This window comes from Dryas octopetala, chromosome 6 (genome assembly GCF_963921425.1).
Source record: "Dryas octopetala chromosome 6, drDryOcto1.1, whole genome shotgun sequence".
Classification (NCBI taxonomy): Eukaryota; Viridiplantae; Streptophyta; class Magnoliopsida; order Rosales; family Rosaceae; genus Dryas; species Dryas octopetala.
The window spans coordinates 8,913,133-8,928,293 of NC_141371.1; the positions used below are offsets into that span (position 1 = coordinate 8,913,133).

Genomic DNA, 15,161 nt, shown 5'->3' on the forward strand with positions numbered 1-15,161 from the left:
TGCAATTTGAAAATCGTATTACCAGAACCCTAATGTTGTAGGTTTTATTGTTTTTTTTCCCCCTAATGTTAGCAACAATGTAGAACTATATTATTGTTTTGGTATACTTTTCAAGTTTGTTATGTGTAACACAAGTGCTTGATCAATATAATATATGCTCATAGCAAGGAGGAAAGCGTATGCACATTAATACCCAAAAACTGGTAAGCTATGACTCTTGTACCCGACGTGTCTGTCTATTACTGGGGAGTCACAGATTGCTAATATCTGAAGAGGTGTAATGGAGTTTTGATGATTTTTTATTAGACTGCACTAGGGAGGCCAGCGCCAGCCTCTCCCCTAAGGAAGGCAAGCAGCTCCAGCATTGGGACTACTTTCAATGTGGTTGAGATATAAATGATCTACAGATTTGCTGATTGGTTTCTTAAGTTTTTTGGGACTTCCAAGTTCCTTCATTAGGCTTTTGCATGCTAGCATGAAAACTCATAATTAATTTGGTATCATTACTCAACTATGCATTGATTTAATAGTCTTAGCCAAAAGCTTCAACATTCTCCCCCATATTTTTGGCACCTCTCAATGCATTTGTAGTTGGGAGGAGCATGAGTGTTTTTTAATGTCCTTGTTCAGGAGATTATAATGAGGGACTACCATAGTACCATGGGTATAAAAGGGCTTTCCTACTCCACTCTCTTTCTGATTTTAATGTTCCTATCATTATTATTCTTAACAGGATTAGAAGCTGCATTACAAGCTCCTAGTCCATTGCCTTTAATGGATAGCTTGTTGGTTATTTTGTTAATGCTAGAGGGTTGAGGCAGGGAGATCCTATGTCTCCCTAGTCCCTGCCTCTTTGTTGTTGCTATGGAGGCCCTATACTCCTATGCAGACTGGTTCATCTGAAAACTCAAGCATATCCTCTCTATACATCGTTGGAGGTGCGAAAAACTCAAGATTACTCACTTGGAGGTGCCATCTGAAAACAGATAAAGAAAATAATTAAAATATACTTTGATTATATTGTCCCTAACTTTTGTTGACAATTTTAACAGAAATTTATTTTGGTACTTATTAGACACAAAATAAAAGTTTAGATACTTAATTGGGACAAATAAAAATTTAGGTACTACATTAAGACAATGGTCAAAGTTTAGGTACTAAATATGAAATAAACTCTTAATATTAAATTTAATTCTTTAATTTAAATTTAACTCTTTAATATTAAATTTAATTTCACAAATGGTATGTGGGGTCGTCTCCTAATTTGTTTCATACGTTTGCATAACTTTGTTTTCATGCCCTTAATCCTTGTAGGTGAAACTTTAAAGCTCCTTTTAGAAAAACCAATAGAAATCAAGTATAATGGAACACAACCATAAGTTAGCAGCAACTGCAAGTTCTCAAGCTCAAGGAGCTTGTCCTCAGAGTATTATAGACAGATTTACTCATCTTCCGGACGAAGTGGCTCATCACATTCTGTCATTCCTTGATTTTGAACAACTCATTCTCGTGGGCAGCGTTTCCAAAGATGCAGAGAGTTGTATCTTTCAACCCCATCTTTGGATTTTCGCCCAGGCAATGTATCAAACAGGCAGAAGAAAGTAACCATGTTGGATTCTTTGGATAGGTTCTTGATTCGTCGTGGGGATAACAGGATACAGTGCTTTCGCATTTATTGCCATTTCCGTAGATACCCCTGTGATGAGAGTTCTCGGCTGATGAAGTGGATCCGTAATGCAGTAAGGTGTAATGTTGAAGTGCTTGATCTTGAGTTGTATTGTAAGCATATGCCTGAGATGTTGGAATTGCCATCATGCGTCTTTCTTTGTGCATCATTGAGGTCTCTATTGATGAAATTTAACACATTTGTGAAGACGCCCTTCTTTACTAGTTCCAATAATCTCCGATACTTAGTGTTAAGGCAGGTTAGAATGGATGAGGCGCTTTGCAAATGGATCTCAAGTTCCTGCAAATGCATTAAGGAATTGCAGCTTGATGGTGTTACAGCAGAAACTATCACCATTGAAAGCTCCTCTTTGGAATCATTTCGCTTTGAACACTCTTGTAGTGATCTCTGCCATCTTAGCGTGTAAGGTGAGCAACTTGTAGCTATACATATAGAGTGGGAATACTGTACACCTAGCAGCAGCTCATTAAATATCTTTGCTCCAAACCTCAAATATTTTAAATGGATTGGGAAATTGTTGAATCACCATGATCTGGGGAAATTAATGTGTTTAGAAAAAGCTGAGATTTTTCTGAAGGGTAAAAGGTCATATGAGGCCGATGACTGTGACTTGGCTGATATATGTGAGGTTCTTTGCAGTATGTGCAGGGTTAAAGTTCTTATTCTAAGCGAAGACGCCATTAAGGTAAATGTACACCACTACTCAAACCGAAGTTGTCTTTTGGCAGAGAGAGGATTTTTTGCAATATGAAATTATGTAGAGTATCTGTTCTGGAATCTTTTTTATGGAGATTACATTGAACACGCCATGGCTATGAGGCTATGGCATGGCAATAATACGGATAGCTAATTTATGCTTCTTAAACTTCAAAATTGTTTCAAAATTGATTTGGCAAATGAATAATGTAAATTAAGAAACAGGTTTATGTAGAGTTTTGACTAATTAATGAATATTTATGTATATGTTGGAAAAATATTGCATTTAGCTAAACTTTATTACCATTTATTCTTATAGGGGGGTTTTGGGTGCTCGTACTTCTTCCATTTAAGAGTTTGCCTTGGTTGTTATAATATTGCAGGCACTGTTCAGGGAAGGTTCCATGTCTGCACCATTTGATGATATTTCTTACTTGAGTATTCATATTGGGAGCTTGAGTGATGACCTAGTCCCGGCAATGGTCTCTCTTCTGAGAGGAATGCCTAATTTGAACACTTTGCTCATAAATACTTACCCATCCTTACTCAGGATCAGAAATAAACCGAAAGTAAGTTAAAGTCCGTCGCCTTTCTCTCTTTACACACCCACACAACACCTTAGACCATGTAACATTTCTAGAGTGAGGAGCACAATGATCTTTAAATGAATTAAAGTAGTTAGCACAATGTCTTTCGCAAAAATCAGGTCTGATATTTGGAGGTTGTTATGGCATTTTCTACTATTGTAACCCTAATCTTGTAACTGTCGTTGATGAATGCAGTGTGGAAATTGTTGTATTAAGAGAACCCTCATCTTGTAGTTCTGGTTTCTAGTGTTGTTATCAATTTTGAACAGAGGCGTAATGGGGTTTAGCCGTTTAGATGATTTTGGATTAGACATATTGGAAGGTGGAAGTGAAAGGGTGTTATGTGTTAGTTTTTGTGTATTTTTTAGGATAAATTACATTGTAACTAGAAAACTGGAGGTCCTATGCTAGCAACTGAAAATTCAAGCATCTAAGGCGCGCTTAAATTTTGTGAATATTTGATTTTAATGTGTATTGGAAGTTTGGAACTGCCAGTTTCTCACACCAAAATGGTTCTCATAGTTTCCTTGGAAATATTTTCCTCCATGTCAACTCCTATTTTATAATAATGTCATCAAACTAACCAACCTCAAAGTTTCCTATTTTTACAAGTTTGGAGCAACAAACTTTCCTATATATTATTATCATTTTTTAGTATGGGAATTCTACTTTATTGAAGAACAAGGCTCACAAATATGAGAAAAATTTTAATGGGACGGTTCTATATGTCTATCTCTTATTAGGTGACGAAGAGACATGGACACATTGGTCACATAGAAGTATAGAACAGTTCAATGAAAGTTCTTTTCAAAACGAAAACAGGCCACATAAGGAAAGGGCCCAGCATACAGACATGGGCTGAGAAGACCCGACCCGGAGATGGCGCCAAAACCAAGACAGAGACACAGTGTCTGATCAACAAAACATGGGGACCGCGCACGGCTCCCATAGAACTACTGAACTAGACCTAAACAGAGACAGACCCAAACCAAAGGACTGAGGATCCGGAGAGAGCTTCTCCACCGGAAGACATGGAAAGCTGTCCCTAGATAAGATGTGGGCATGGATTGCAACTTCGATCTGCTAAAATGAAATATGGGTAAGTCCAAGTACTACTAGTTTCAGGTCTTTTATTATTATTATTTTTTTCATTTATTTGGTTTTTCTTAAAATTCGTTTTACAATTTTTTGTTGGTAATTAATTGGCATTGGAAAATTTGGGATTCCATTGACGGGAAAAGTTGCAAACATTCACAGAGATGTTTTTTTCTTTTCTTTCTTTTTTATACTTGGTGCTGTTGATGTCATATATTTGCATCATTTTGTTTTGATGCCCTTAATCCTTGTAGGTGAAAGGTGCTGTTGTTAGATATTTAGCAAACCAAAAAAAAGAAAAAAGAAAAAAAGAAACCAAGTATAATGGAACACAAGCACAAGTTATTGGCAACTGCAACTTCTCAAGCTCAAGGAGTTTGTCCTGAGAGTATAATGGACAGATTTAGTAGTCTTCCAACCGAAGTAGCTCATCGCATTCTTTCATCCGTCACTTTTAGACAACTCACTCGGTTGGGCAGTGTTTCCAAAAGATGCAGAGAGTTTTATCTATCTGCCCCGTCATTTGAGTTCTGTTCACATGATGCAATAAACAAGCAGCACCAAGTAAACATGTTGAATTCTATAGATAGGTTCTTGATTCGTCGTGGGGATAATAAGATACAACGCTTTCATATTTATTGGCATTTCTATGCAGACCTCTCTGATGAGATTTTTCGACTGATCACGTGGATCCATATTGCAGTAAGGTGTAATGTTGAAGTGCTTGAATTTGACGTTGGTTGTATGCAAATGCCTGAAACGTTAGAATTTCCGCCTTGCCTCTTTCGTTGTGCATCTTTGAGGTCTCTAGTGATGAGATTGGAAACACGAACATTTCTTAAGGTGCCCTCCTTTGCTTGTTCCACTAATCTCCAACACTTAAGGTTGAAAGATGTTGGAATAGATGAGGGGTTTTGCAAATGGATCTCAAGTTCCTGCAAATGCATTAAGGAATTGCAGCTTGATGGTGTCAAAATAGGAAATATCATCATTGAAAGCTCCTCTTTGGAATCATTTAGTTTTGTGTATAACTCCTGTAGTTACCTCCACCATATTAACATCTCTGGTGAGAAATTGGTAGATATACATATAGAGTGGGGATATGATGAACCTAGGGTATATGATGAACCTAGGGTATCTGAACCTAGCAGCAGATCGTTAAATATCTTTGCTCCAAATCTCAAATTTTTTAAATGGATTGGGAAATTGTTGGATCACCATGATCTTGGAAAATTTATGTGTTTAGAAAAAGCTGAGATTTTGCTGAAGCAGAGAAAGGTAGATGACTGTGACTTTGACGACATATTTGAGGTTCTTTGCAGTATATGCAGGGTTAAAGTTCTTATTCTAACTGAAGACGCCACTAAGGTAAATAGACACTACCCTTTGTACTCAAGTTATCATGTGACAAAAACATGTTATTTTTGGAATATCAACTTATGTAGATTGTCTTATCTGGAATCCTTTTAATGGAGATTACAAGGAGCATATCTTGGCAATGAGGCTATGGCATGACAATAATAGGAATAGCTCATTTTTGTTTCTTAAACTTCAAAATTGTTTTAAAGTTGAGTGATGGCATTGCTTTTGCAATAATTATGACAGTAGAGGGAAGGAATGTTCATATTGATGCAGTGTGTTTTGTTTGAAAGCAATGTACCTAATTTATTCGTCCAAATGAAGGTGAAAATTATATAGGGGCCTTTGATAGCAACATTATGAACAATTGAATTATGTAATTTGAGAAACATGACATGCATTAAATTTTTAACTAATTAATGAGTATGTATGTTGATATTGGAAAATTTTAGCTCAACTTATTACCGTTTTTTCTTATATGAGTTTTGGGTGCCCATACTTTTTTATTTAAGAGTTTGCCTTGACCTTTATAATTTTGCAGGCACTGTTCAGGGAAGGTTCAATGCCCGTACCATTCGATGATATTTCTCACTTGAGTATTCATATTGGGAGCTTGAATGATGACCTGGTCCCAGCAATGGTCTCTCTTCTGAGAGGAATGCCTAATTTGAATACTCTGTGCATAAATACTTACCCTCACTTGCTCTTTGATAAACCGAAAGTAAGTTAAAGTTTTTTGTCTCTGTCTCTCTCATGATCTTGATCTTGATCAAAAAATTATAGTAGTTAGCCTGCCAATTATTATTTCCAGAGCATGTGTAATCCTCATATGCACAAGGTATAATCATCTATGTGAGAAGTGCAATTCTGGGAGTAGCTTTTCCTTTCTTTCTATTTGGAAAATTATCTCTTGGTATTTTCTTTGGCATCTTGTATATGAATTGCTTGTTTCCTTGCCAGGCAAGCAGATTTAATAGAAAATATTGGAAATCCCAAAATCTGGCTTTTGTCTATCAGCTTAAGGAGGTAACAATAGAGCTTTCCCATGGGTATAACGCGGTGGAGTTTGCAATGTACATTGTCGAGCATGCGCAGAATTTGAAGAAAATGGTCATATTTTATTTACGCCACCAGTTATATGTTGTAAAGAAGGTAAATAAAAGCAAGAAGAGTCCCACTGCCACAATTGTCTTTCAGGAAAAACAAGATGAAGAAAAAGTGAGGCTTGATATGTGTAGGTATTTATATATGTTAAGTAGACCATGGTACTAACCAAAAAAAGAAGAAATCCATGGTAAACTTGTAATTTTTGTTCCTGAATGCAGTCTGGAAACTGTATTAAAAGAACCCTAATCTGGTAGTTTTTGTTTATAGTGTAATTATCTTATTTTTGTTAAATGGTAGATGTTGAAGTACTCTTCATCTTATTGGAGGCCATATGCAAGATTGAATACTCAAGCGCTCCCACTCTTGAGATATCATTGGAGGTGAAAGCTCAAAATTAGTCTTAAAATTTTTGTTGTTAATTTGATTTTAATGTAATTTGAGATTTTTTCTCATTTTGAAATGGTTCTTAAGATGCCTTAAGAAACTTTTTTCTCCTTCTCTTATGATGTTACACACTATTCAACCTCAGACTTCCTTATTGTGACAAGTTTAAAACAACTCACTAAAGAACAGATTTGAAGAGCATTTGAGTGTTTTAACGAGAGCATATTGCCTTGACCAGGAGCAATGCATGGAACGACTTGCTTTTCCACTAGAAAAAAAAGTGGAAGAATCTTGGATATCATTGTGAGATGTTCAAATTGCTCTAGCCTATATGCCTCACTTTCAAATTTAATGAACTCATACAATTGCAATGTTTTTTGTTTCATCACTTTACCACTGTTCTTGATTTCACACGCATCCTCATTAGTAGATAGCAAATTTTTTTTTTACGGAGTACCAAGTTCTAAAATCTCGTCCTTACTCATTAGTGTGCTTTGGCCCAAAAATACTGCAACAAGGTTGGAGCGAATTAGGAGCACCAATAGAAGCTCTCTTTAGAGAAATAAAAATGTATGAGGAGGTGCCACCCCCACCCCACTATAGGGGCATGGCCCTCATCTGTGTGAACCAGCTATTGTTAATTTTATCTTTATAAATTTTGGATTTAATTTTTTAATTAGAGAGATTTAAAGAAAAACAAGTTTTATTAATTAACAAGGATATATGAAAGAACATGGGACAAAACATGTTACACACTCAAAATCAAAGTCATTCTACTTTTTAACCCGTTTGGATTCTTGAATTTAAATTTGGATTTAGATTTCAAATTTATGCATTGGAAATCCATGTATTTGAAATTCTATTGTTTGGGTACAAAATTTAAAGGTGAGGATTTCAATTTAAGAGGTTTTTTTGACAGAGTAAGAATTTAAACATATGATTAAAAAGTTAAAATAAGAAATATGATTTTGATTTTCATATATTGCAAAATATATGATAAATATTTAAAATAGACAATTAAACCTAAATATAGATTTAACTTAATTGGTTGAGGGTTTTATTCATGTGTATAAGGTTGGGGGTTCAAACCCTAGCAATCAAATCCAAATTCATTCCTTCAATTGAACCCAAGCGACTCCAAATACAAATCTCTCCTTAAAATCCCTCCATCCAAACGGACCTAAGTGTTTTTGCAGCTAATTAGGTGAACCGCAACCAGCCAACCACTATTGGGCTTCCTCTTAGAACCCATAATTATATTTAAAAAATAAAAAAGCCATTTACATGGTTCTTTTACATATTAGTTTAAAATGCTAATACACCACAATAATAAAGTATTACATAACAAGTCCAAAGAAAAAAGAATTTTCGACTGATATGTACTTAATTTACTCAAAAATTACCATACAGACGATTTTCACTTTTAAAAGACAAAAATTTTAAAAATTTTAAAATAATAACAAGAGGGTAAAGTCGGAAATTTCGGAATATATTTTAGGAACAGAGTGTATTGATGAAGTTTTTGGGTGTAATTTAGAAACTGTGGCACCTTAAACCAAGTGGTGCACTACTTGGTGTTCGTGCCCAGCGTGAATGCTCTGCGTTTCATCATTTCCTCACTTCCTCTCTCTATGCATTTCAAGGCCATCGTCTCTTCTCTATTTGCTCTGCAAACCAGCTCACTTCATTTCATCTTTCCTTGTTCATAAGTTGCCCAGAAAACGCGGGAAAATCAAAGCACCATTTCAGAGTTCCCGCCAGATTCTAAGGCCTGTAGGAAGCCTCACTGTTACAAGCATACTCACGAGGTTGGGATTTTTTTGCTCTAGCTTACTTTATTTTTGCGATGTTTGATTTTGTCCCCCTATTTTCTGTTTCATTGTGGTGGAAAGTGGAAGCTTGGAAAAATCCATGAACATAAAACAATAGAATTGTTTTGAATTAGGATTTCAGGAAAACAATAAAACACCCTTCTTTTATATTAGCCATTTACATCATATTAAGTCATTTATAGTCTTTTCTGCGACCATAGATGAAGTTTCTCTGAATTTCGCTTTCTGGGTAGCCAAGAAATTGAAGTTTGAAGGTTGGAAATTGAAAGGTTTAATTCAAATTTGTACCTATGCTTCTTCAATTAAACTACCAATGTACCTTGGTTTTTGGAGAATCACAACCAATGGATTGCTGTATGATTTTACCTTCTGGTTTATTTATATCCATTCCTTTGGATTTGATTTATCTAATGTTTGGGGTTGGCCAGGTGGTCCGAGGTTCTCTCTTTTGAAGACTTTCTTGGTTTTCTTACAATATTTTGATTTTTTCATTGGATTTACTTTACTCTTCAGGTGCAACTTTTACCCAAATGATCTTTAGAGTGCTTTATTTCTTAACCATTGGCATGTGAATATCTAGAGCTACTCATATTCGAATAAATTGGTATAATGCTATTCACGAGGCAGCTACCTTCTGTTTTATATGTTTGCATCCATGTCATGTGCCAGCATAGGTATTATTTTGTGTAGTTACCTTATTTATTCGCTTATATGTATTGTGTTCTGACTGAATGGAATTGTTTTGAGTGATCTAGAACCATCAGGGATGTACTGTTGCTTTGTTGACACCTTTAGGTTGAGTGATCTTTAGAGAATTTTTTTTTTTTTTAATTTAGATTTTTTGGCAATTGAACACCTAGAACACTTTCCCTTAATGTAATTTCTATTCAAGTGGCAAAAACAATAATTTTTTCTTATGTTTCATCCACATCTCATATTAAGGTCCAAATTTTCTGGTACGAATATCAAATATAAAACAAAAGCAATATAAATTACATCTAAATTTTGGTAAACATACTTGAAGATAATGATAAACATTTATACAACTCATCTCTATCAGTCTGTCTAATGATCATGCTTATGGAACGATGAAATTGCATAGATATTTGAGACGAAAATATGTTTATTAGTCCTCCTTTTAGTTTTATTAGGTTATAAGTTGATAACTGGTTTTCTTTTTTCTCTCTTTAGGAGCTCCCTTTTAGTTCTGCTGGTGAATTTTAGTTGGCTATGGCTAATTGAACAATTTCCTTTTCATGATACAGTAACATAAACCTTTGCCAACGTCCGGTAAATTTTTTCAGTGGACCTTTTAGTCGTGGTCAGATGCAGAACCCGTTCCCTTTCTTTATGTTAATTAGTAAAATTCAGATATTACTATTTAATTTCGGCAATGTATTATAAATATGGTGAAATCTATTAGTCTTTTTAATGTTGCAGGAAAACGATATTGGCTGTAGCTCCATCAGTGCTTGCAACAATCCAATAGATTCTATTTTTATAACAAAATAGAAACAGAGTCTCATGGGGCACAAGTATTGGTTTCGGGAAAAAGAAATAGACCGATTTAGTATTCTCCCAGATGAAGTAGCTCATCATATTCTTTCCTTCCTCCATTTCACAGACCTTACTCGAGTGGGCACTCTGTCCAAAACATGCAGACGATTTTATCTATCAATTCCGTCATTGGATTTTGTTTGGGGTCGCTTTCCATTACCCTTCATGAAGAACAAAGTAGAGTTGTTGAATATTTTGGATAGGTATTTATTTCATCGTGGGGATAATAGGATCCAGCGCTTTCACGTTGATTGGTGTTCCTTGGAAAACGAAACTGTAATAATTACATGGATTTGTAAAGCAGTAAGGTGTAATGTTGAGGTGCTTGACCTCTATTTCTCAGTACGTGATGCCACCATGTTTGCGTTGCCATCTTGCGTCTTTCTTTCTCAATCTTTGAGGTCTCTATCAGTGCGCTTTAAGATGAATCTTGAAGCACCCTCCTTATCTTTTTCCTGTAATCTCCATTTCTTGAAGTTGAGTGAACTTAAAATAGTAGATGAGAGGTTTTTCAAATGGATCTCATGTGCCTGCAAATGCATTAAGGAATTACAGCTTATTAGGATTAGAGGGATTCCAAATATCACCATTGAAAGTTCGTCTCTGGAATCATTTAAGGTTTTGAGTAATGATCTCTTCCATCTCAACATATCCGGTGAGAAACTTGAAGATATACAGATAGCTTGGAGAACTGTTTCTTCATCACCAAGCAAGAAATCGTTAAATATTTTTGCTCCAAATCTTAAACATTTGAAATGGGAAGGCAACTTGATGAATATCCAAAATCTGGGGAGATTAATGAATTTGGAAAAAGCTGAGATTTTTCTGGAGTCTGAGGTAAATGACTTTGACAATGTATTGAAGGTTCTTTCCAGCATATGCAGGGCTAAAGTTTTTCGTCTAAACCAACAGACAACTAAGGTAAAGATACACTATCCTTTAAACGAATTCCTTTTAGTTAAACAAAGTATATTGCAATTTTGAATGTTATGTTTCTAATCTATCATCAGTCTGAAAGAGTACTTAGTTGAAAGTTATATACTTTAATTATAAATATATAGTGATAGATTTGACACATAAAGTGAATTGAGCAACATGAGAGTTTAACTTTTTGACCAATTCATGATTATTCATCTAGATTGTGAACATTTTATTACAGTTTGCCTTTTTTCTTTTAATATTTTTCCTTAAAAGAATTGCATGCAGGCTCTGTTGAGGGAAGGTTCCATTCCAGCACCATTACACTATATCTGTAACTTGGGTATTCATCTTGGGAATTTGAATGATGACCTAGTTCCAGCAGTGGTCTCTCTTCTTAGAGGAATGCCTAATTTGAATACTTTACATGTAAAGTGTAAGGCAAACACAGGGTGCGCCAATTCTGTTGTAAGTGAAAGTGTGCTGTCTTTTGATCTCCCTCTTTTACACATTTTTCCTGACCTGATTTCTACAATCAGGTGCATATTGATTTTGTGGTCACAAAATAATCTGTCATCTTTTATACTCTGAAGTTTAATTGTAATAGAAAAGTTTTCTATGACTTATTTAATAGAAATGAGCAGAAAAAGGCATTAAAAAAATCATTATCTTACAAGGTTGTGGATTGAGCATAGTCGGCTTTGGAAATAGCCCCTCTCACGAATTTCTCATTATTTTTTGGAAAGTTTTCAATTGATTTCTTGTTGCCTTGTTGCCTTTGCAGTGTTCTGGGATTGATGTGGAGTATTGGAAATTGCAAGACCTTGCTTTCATTTATCAGCTTAAGAAGGCAACTATAGAGGTTTCCAACGGGTCTAATGGAATCGAATTTGCAAGGTATATCCTCGAGCATGCTGAGAATTTGAAGAAAATGGTCATATGTCATTTACTGAAGCAATCTGATGTTGTAAGGGAGTTAAAAAGCAAGATGATTTCCAATGCCACAGTTACCTTTAAATTAAGAAAGCATGAAAGCGAAAGACGAAGCAGCTGGTTTGGTTATATATAGAATAGTTTATTTATGATATATTGTTGTCTTGGATTTTGATGGATACATGGTGGCCTTTCTTTTAGATTAGTCATTAGAGTAAACTCTTATATGTAGAGTATATTTGTCTTTTGCGTACTGCTATTTTATGGTGTTGGTATACCCTTTCAAGATGCATTCACATTAGCTTCCTAATATGAAAAATGAATTTGTCAATCTAAAGTTTTGAAAAAGTGTTCATTTTGTTTGCTCACCACCTTTAACTCAGATTTAGCCTCAGCACCTTCCAACTATGGGTTAAACATGTGCCATTTTCAAATATAGCCCATGCACTGCAATCAACCACAAAATTGCTTTCCTAGAAATATGTTGGACTCTTTTCCCTTGGCCAACCCCAAATTCAAATCGAGAAACACAGCCAAAGCTCAACCTAAAGATGAAAAAAACTATGAATTTGTCTCAACATTACTCTATATATCCTACTTTATTTTTCACTTCTATCACATACACAGTGAGTGTGATTTCCAGGAAGCTGAGCTTGGAGAGAGAGAGAGAGCTAGGGTGGAGAGAATAAAAGTCATAATGGCAAATTTTGGCCTTTGATACGAGTAATTTTATTAAGAGTCAATTACACTTTGCACTTCTCAAGTATAAGTTGTCTTTTACTTTGATACCTGATGTTCAAAACGTTTCAATGTGAAATCTAAAGTTTATGAAAATTGCAATGTGCCCATTCTGTTAATTTTTCTGTTAATTTTGTCTGTATATAACATATGTGAGATTCATTTACATTGATGTGGACAGTAAATTTACTCCACGTGGACAAATAAAATAAACCAAATAAACAAAAAAAAAGAAATTAGAAAAAGGCATCTAAATTATTATATATTAAAAAATTAAAAGATAACACTAAAACTAAATATATAAAATTATCTCATTCATCCCTACCTCTCCCTCCTCCCTCATCTTGTTTGTTCTAGTTTTTAGTTTTTTCAATTTTTAATTGATTTAAATTTTTTAACCTATAAAATTTTAGATTTTTTTTACGTGGCGTAAATTTACTGTCTACATTAGTGTAGATGAATCTTACACATGCTATATGCAGTTAAAGTTAACATAAAAGTTAACGGAAGAGACATATTGCAATTTTCATAAATTTTAGGTTCAACATTTAAACGTTTTAAACATCATATACTAAAGTGAAAAATAACTTATACTTGAGAAGTGCAAAGTATAATTAACCCTTGATTTTATATGGTTAGATATATTAATTATTTTCATGTGCTTATAATTAATCCTTGTAGGGAATAAGCTAGAATTGTAAAATAAAAATTTGGTCAATTTTAAGTTTAACCATTCGACTAAGATAGCTGGTGCATGTGAGCATGTCGTGAGTCCTACATAAAGTACATGTGACGCATGACTCATCAAGGCAAAGCAAGTCATCAGAATTACACATGGAGACCGTTTGAGAAGTCTATCAACCAAATCTAGTCAAATGATAGCATTAATTGACCAAGGATGAATGGACTATTAATTGGTTGATGGCATTGATTTACTAAATCTCTTCAATCAATGAGGTTGATTTGCATAAAGGGCTAAATTAAGTGAACCAACCCAAATGAACTCAAATTAGCCCAAATCAATTAAGGAAAATTAAAGTCAATCCCCCAAATTTTGGGTATTCCAAATCAGTTTCCCATACTTTGCCTAGAGATAATTGTCTCTTCTTCTAGAAAAGGGACTTTGAAAGACCTTAGGAAAAGTGACAAATTCTCAAGAAATACGTGCTTACGAAGTTTTTGTTATACAATTCAACTCCCACCACACAAGTGCACAAGCGGCGTTTAAAGCTAGCTGACGTGATATGTAGTTATAATAGACATTAAAAGTTGGAGAAATTATTATGTTCATTTTAACCATGATCATATATATGTTATAATATGTATGAATATTATTAATATAATTTTTTATAAGGATAAATTCATCGTCTATCAATATTATAACACGTGAATTAATTATACCAAATAATCTTAAGATTGTATACAATAATCTTTCTAAAAAAAAACTTATTATGCTGAATGTTAAAAGCTGATTATACTAGGCCTAGACGTTAAAAAATAATATGACATGCCGTTATGCTACAACGTTAAAAGTGAGGTGATATGATTGCGTGTAGCTCGTTTTTCCACTTTTGGGAAATGCTAACTTGGCGCCATATGGGCAAAAGGAATTGAATATTCTATAAAATTCAGGAAAATCAAGCTCAAATTATCTTCTTTTTTTTTTTTTTTTTAACCAATTATAAGACACCCCAAAATTAACAAAATTAGTGTTCTTTGTCCTCTGCTTTAAGGTTCTCTGTGCTCTGCTTGAGGAGGGGAGCTGAGAATCGATCAAATTTAAGAATCTACCAAGGAACATAAAATGGAAAACTGTAGTAAACAAACAATTCACACTTTCCTGAGAAGTGTCTATTAAACAATCCAACTGATCTCAGTATCTCACACTTTCCTGAGAAGCAGTAACATGTACCAACTACACATTTATTAGAGTCATTACAAAACCCGAACAACCATCAGAAATTCTCACAGATCCAAACACCAGTACGACCCCCAAATTCACAAAATTAGGGTTTCTCTGTGCTCTGCTTCCGGAGGGATATGGCAATTGGGGGCAATTCACCCAGTTTCTGCTAGCTTTGTAGGATGATAAGCTCGAATTTTCTTGGGTACGTATAAAATTGATGTTTATTCGATTACTTGTGTTTATTTTGGTTGATAAGTGGATGAATGAATACAATTGATGTTTTAGTATTTGATCATTGCCTTGTAGTATACATAAATTCAAACAACTGCTCATACAAACTCAAAAAGACCCAAGTTAGTTTG

The 15,161-nt window shown here is 34.6% G+C and overlaps 2 protein-coding genes and 1 pseudogene across 3 annotated transcripts; all 3 read left to right on the forward strand.

The window, feature by feature from the left end:
- The first annotated feature begins 1,362 nt into the window (after nucleotides 1-1,362).
- On the forward strand, nucleotides 1,363-3,257 carry LOC147282069 (F-box/LRR-repeat protein At4g14103-like; annotated as a pseudogene).
- Nucleotides 3,258-3,905: 648 nt separating this feature from the next.
- Nucleotides 3,906-6,851, forward strand: LOC147282070 (putative F-box/FBD/LRR-repeat protein At5g22610). The gene is made up of 4 exons (XM_086247759.1): nucleotides 3,906-4,069; nucleotides 4,320-5,433; nucleotides 5,966-6,145; nucleotides 6,385-6,851. The coding sequence occupies exons 2-4, from the start codon at nucleotides 4,390-4,392 to the stop codon at nucleotides 6,694-6,696; spliced, it is 1,536 nt and encodes a 511-aa protein (XP_086103885.1). The 5' UTR covers nucleotides 3,906-4,069; nucleotides 4,320-4,389; the 3' UTR covers nucleotides 6,697-6,851.
- Nucleotides 6,852-8,482: 1,631 nt separating this feature from the next.
- On the forward strand, nucleotides 8,483-12,410 carry LOC147282071 (F-box/LRR-repeat protein At3g58900-like). Of its 2 annotated transcripts, none has more exons than XM_086248874.1 (4): nucleotides 8,483-8,723; nucleotides 10,188-11,225; nucleotides 11,499-11,690; nucleotides 12,007-12,410. In XM_086248874.1, exons 2-4 carry the CDS (start codon nucleotides 10,272-10,274, stop codon nucleotides 12,289-12,291), a joined length of 1,431 nt encoding a protein of 476 aa, XP_086105000.1. In that variant the 5' UTR covers nucleotides 8,483-8,723; nucleotides 10,188-10,271; the 3' UTR covers nucleotides 12,292-12,410. The 2 variants fall into 2 exon arrangements, with proteins under 2 accessions (XP_086105000.1, XP_086105001.1); XM_086248875.1 differs by having other exon boundaries at nucleotides 11,511-11,690.
- Nucleotides 12,411-15,161: the final 2,751 nt, after the last annotated feature.

Excerpts from the sequence above, each read along its gene's own strand:
- LOC147282070 (XM_086247759.1), top strand. The coding sequence starts at position 4,390 with ATGGAACACAAGCACAAGTTATTGGCAACTGCAACTTCTCAAGCTCAA. Across the intron at positions 5,434-5,965 it reads TAACTGAAGACGCCACTAAG|GCACTGTTCAGGGAAGGTTC; the intron begins GTAAATAGACAC and ends ATAATTTTGCAG. Across the intron at positions 6,146-6,384 it reads TGCTCTTTGATAAACCGAAA|GCAAGCAGATTTAATAGAAA; the intron begins GTAAGTTAAAGT and ends TTTCCTTGCCAG.
- LOC147282071 (XM_086248874.1), top strand. The coding sequence starts at position 10,272 with ATGGGGCACAAGTATTGGTTTCGGGAAAAAGAAATAGACCGATTTAGT. Across the intron at positions 11,226-11,498 it reads TAAACCAACAGACAACTAAG|AATTGCATGCAGGCTCTGTT; the intron begins GTAAAGATACAC and ends TTTCCTTAAAAG. Across the intron at positions 11,691-12,006 it reads CAGGGTGCGCCAATTCTGTT|TGTTCTGGGATTGATGTGGA; the intron begins GTAAGTGAAAGT and ends TTGCCTTTGCAG.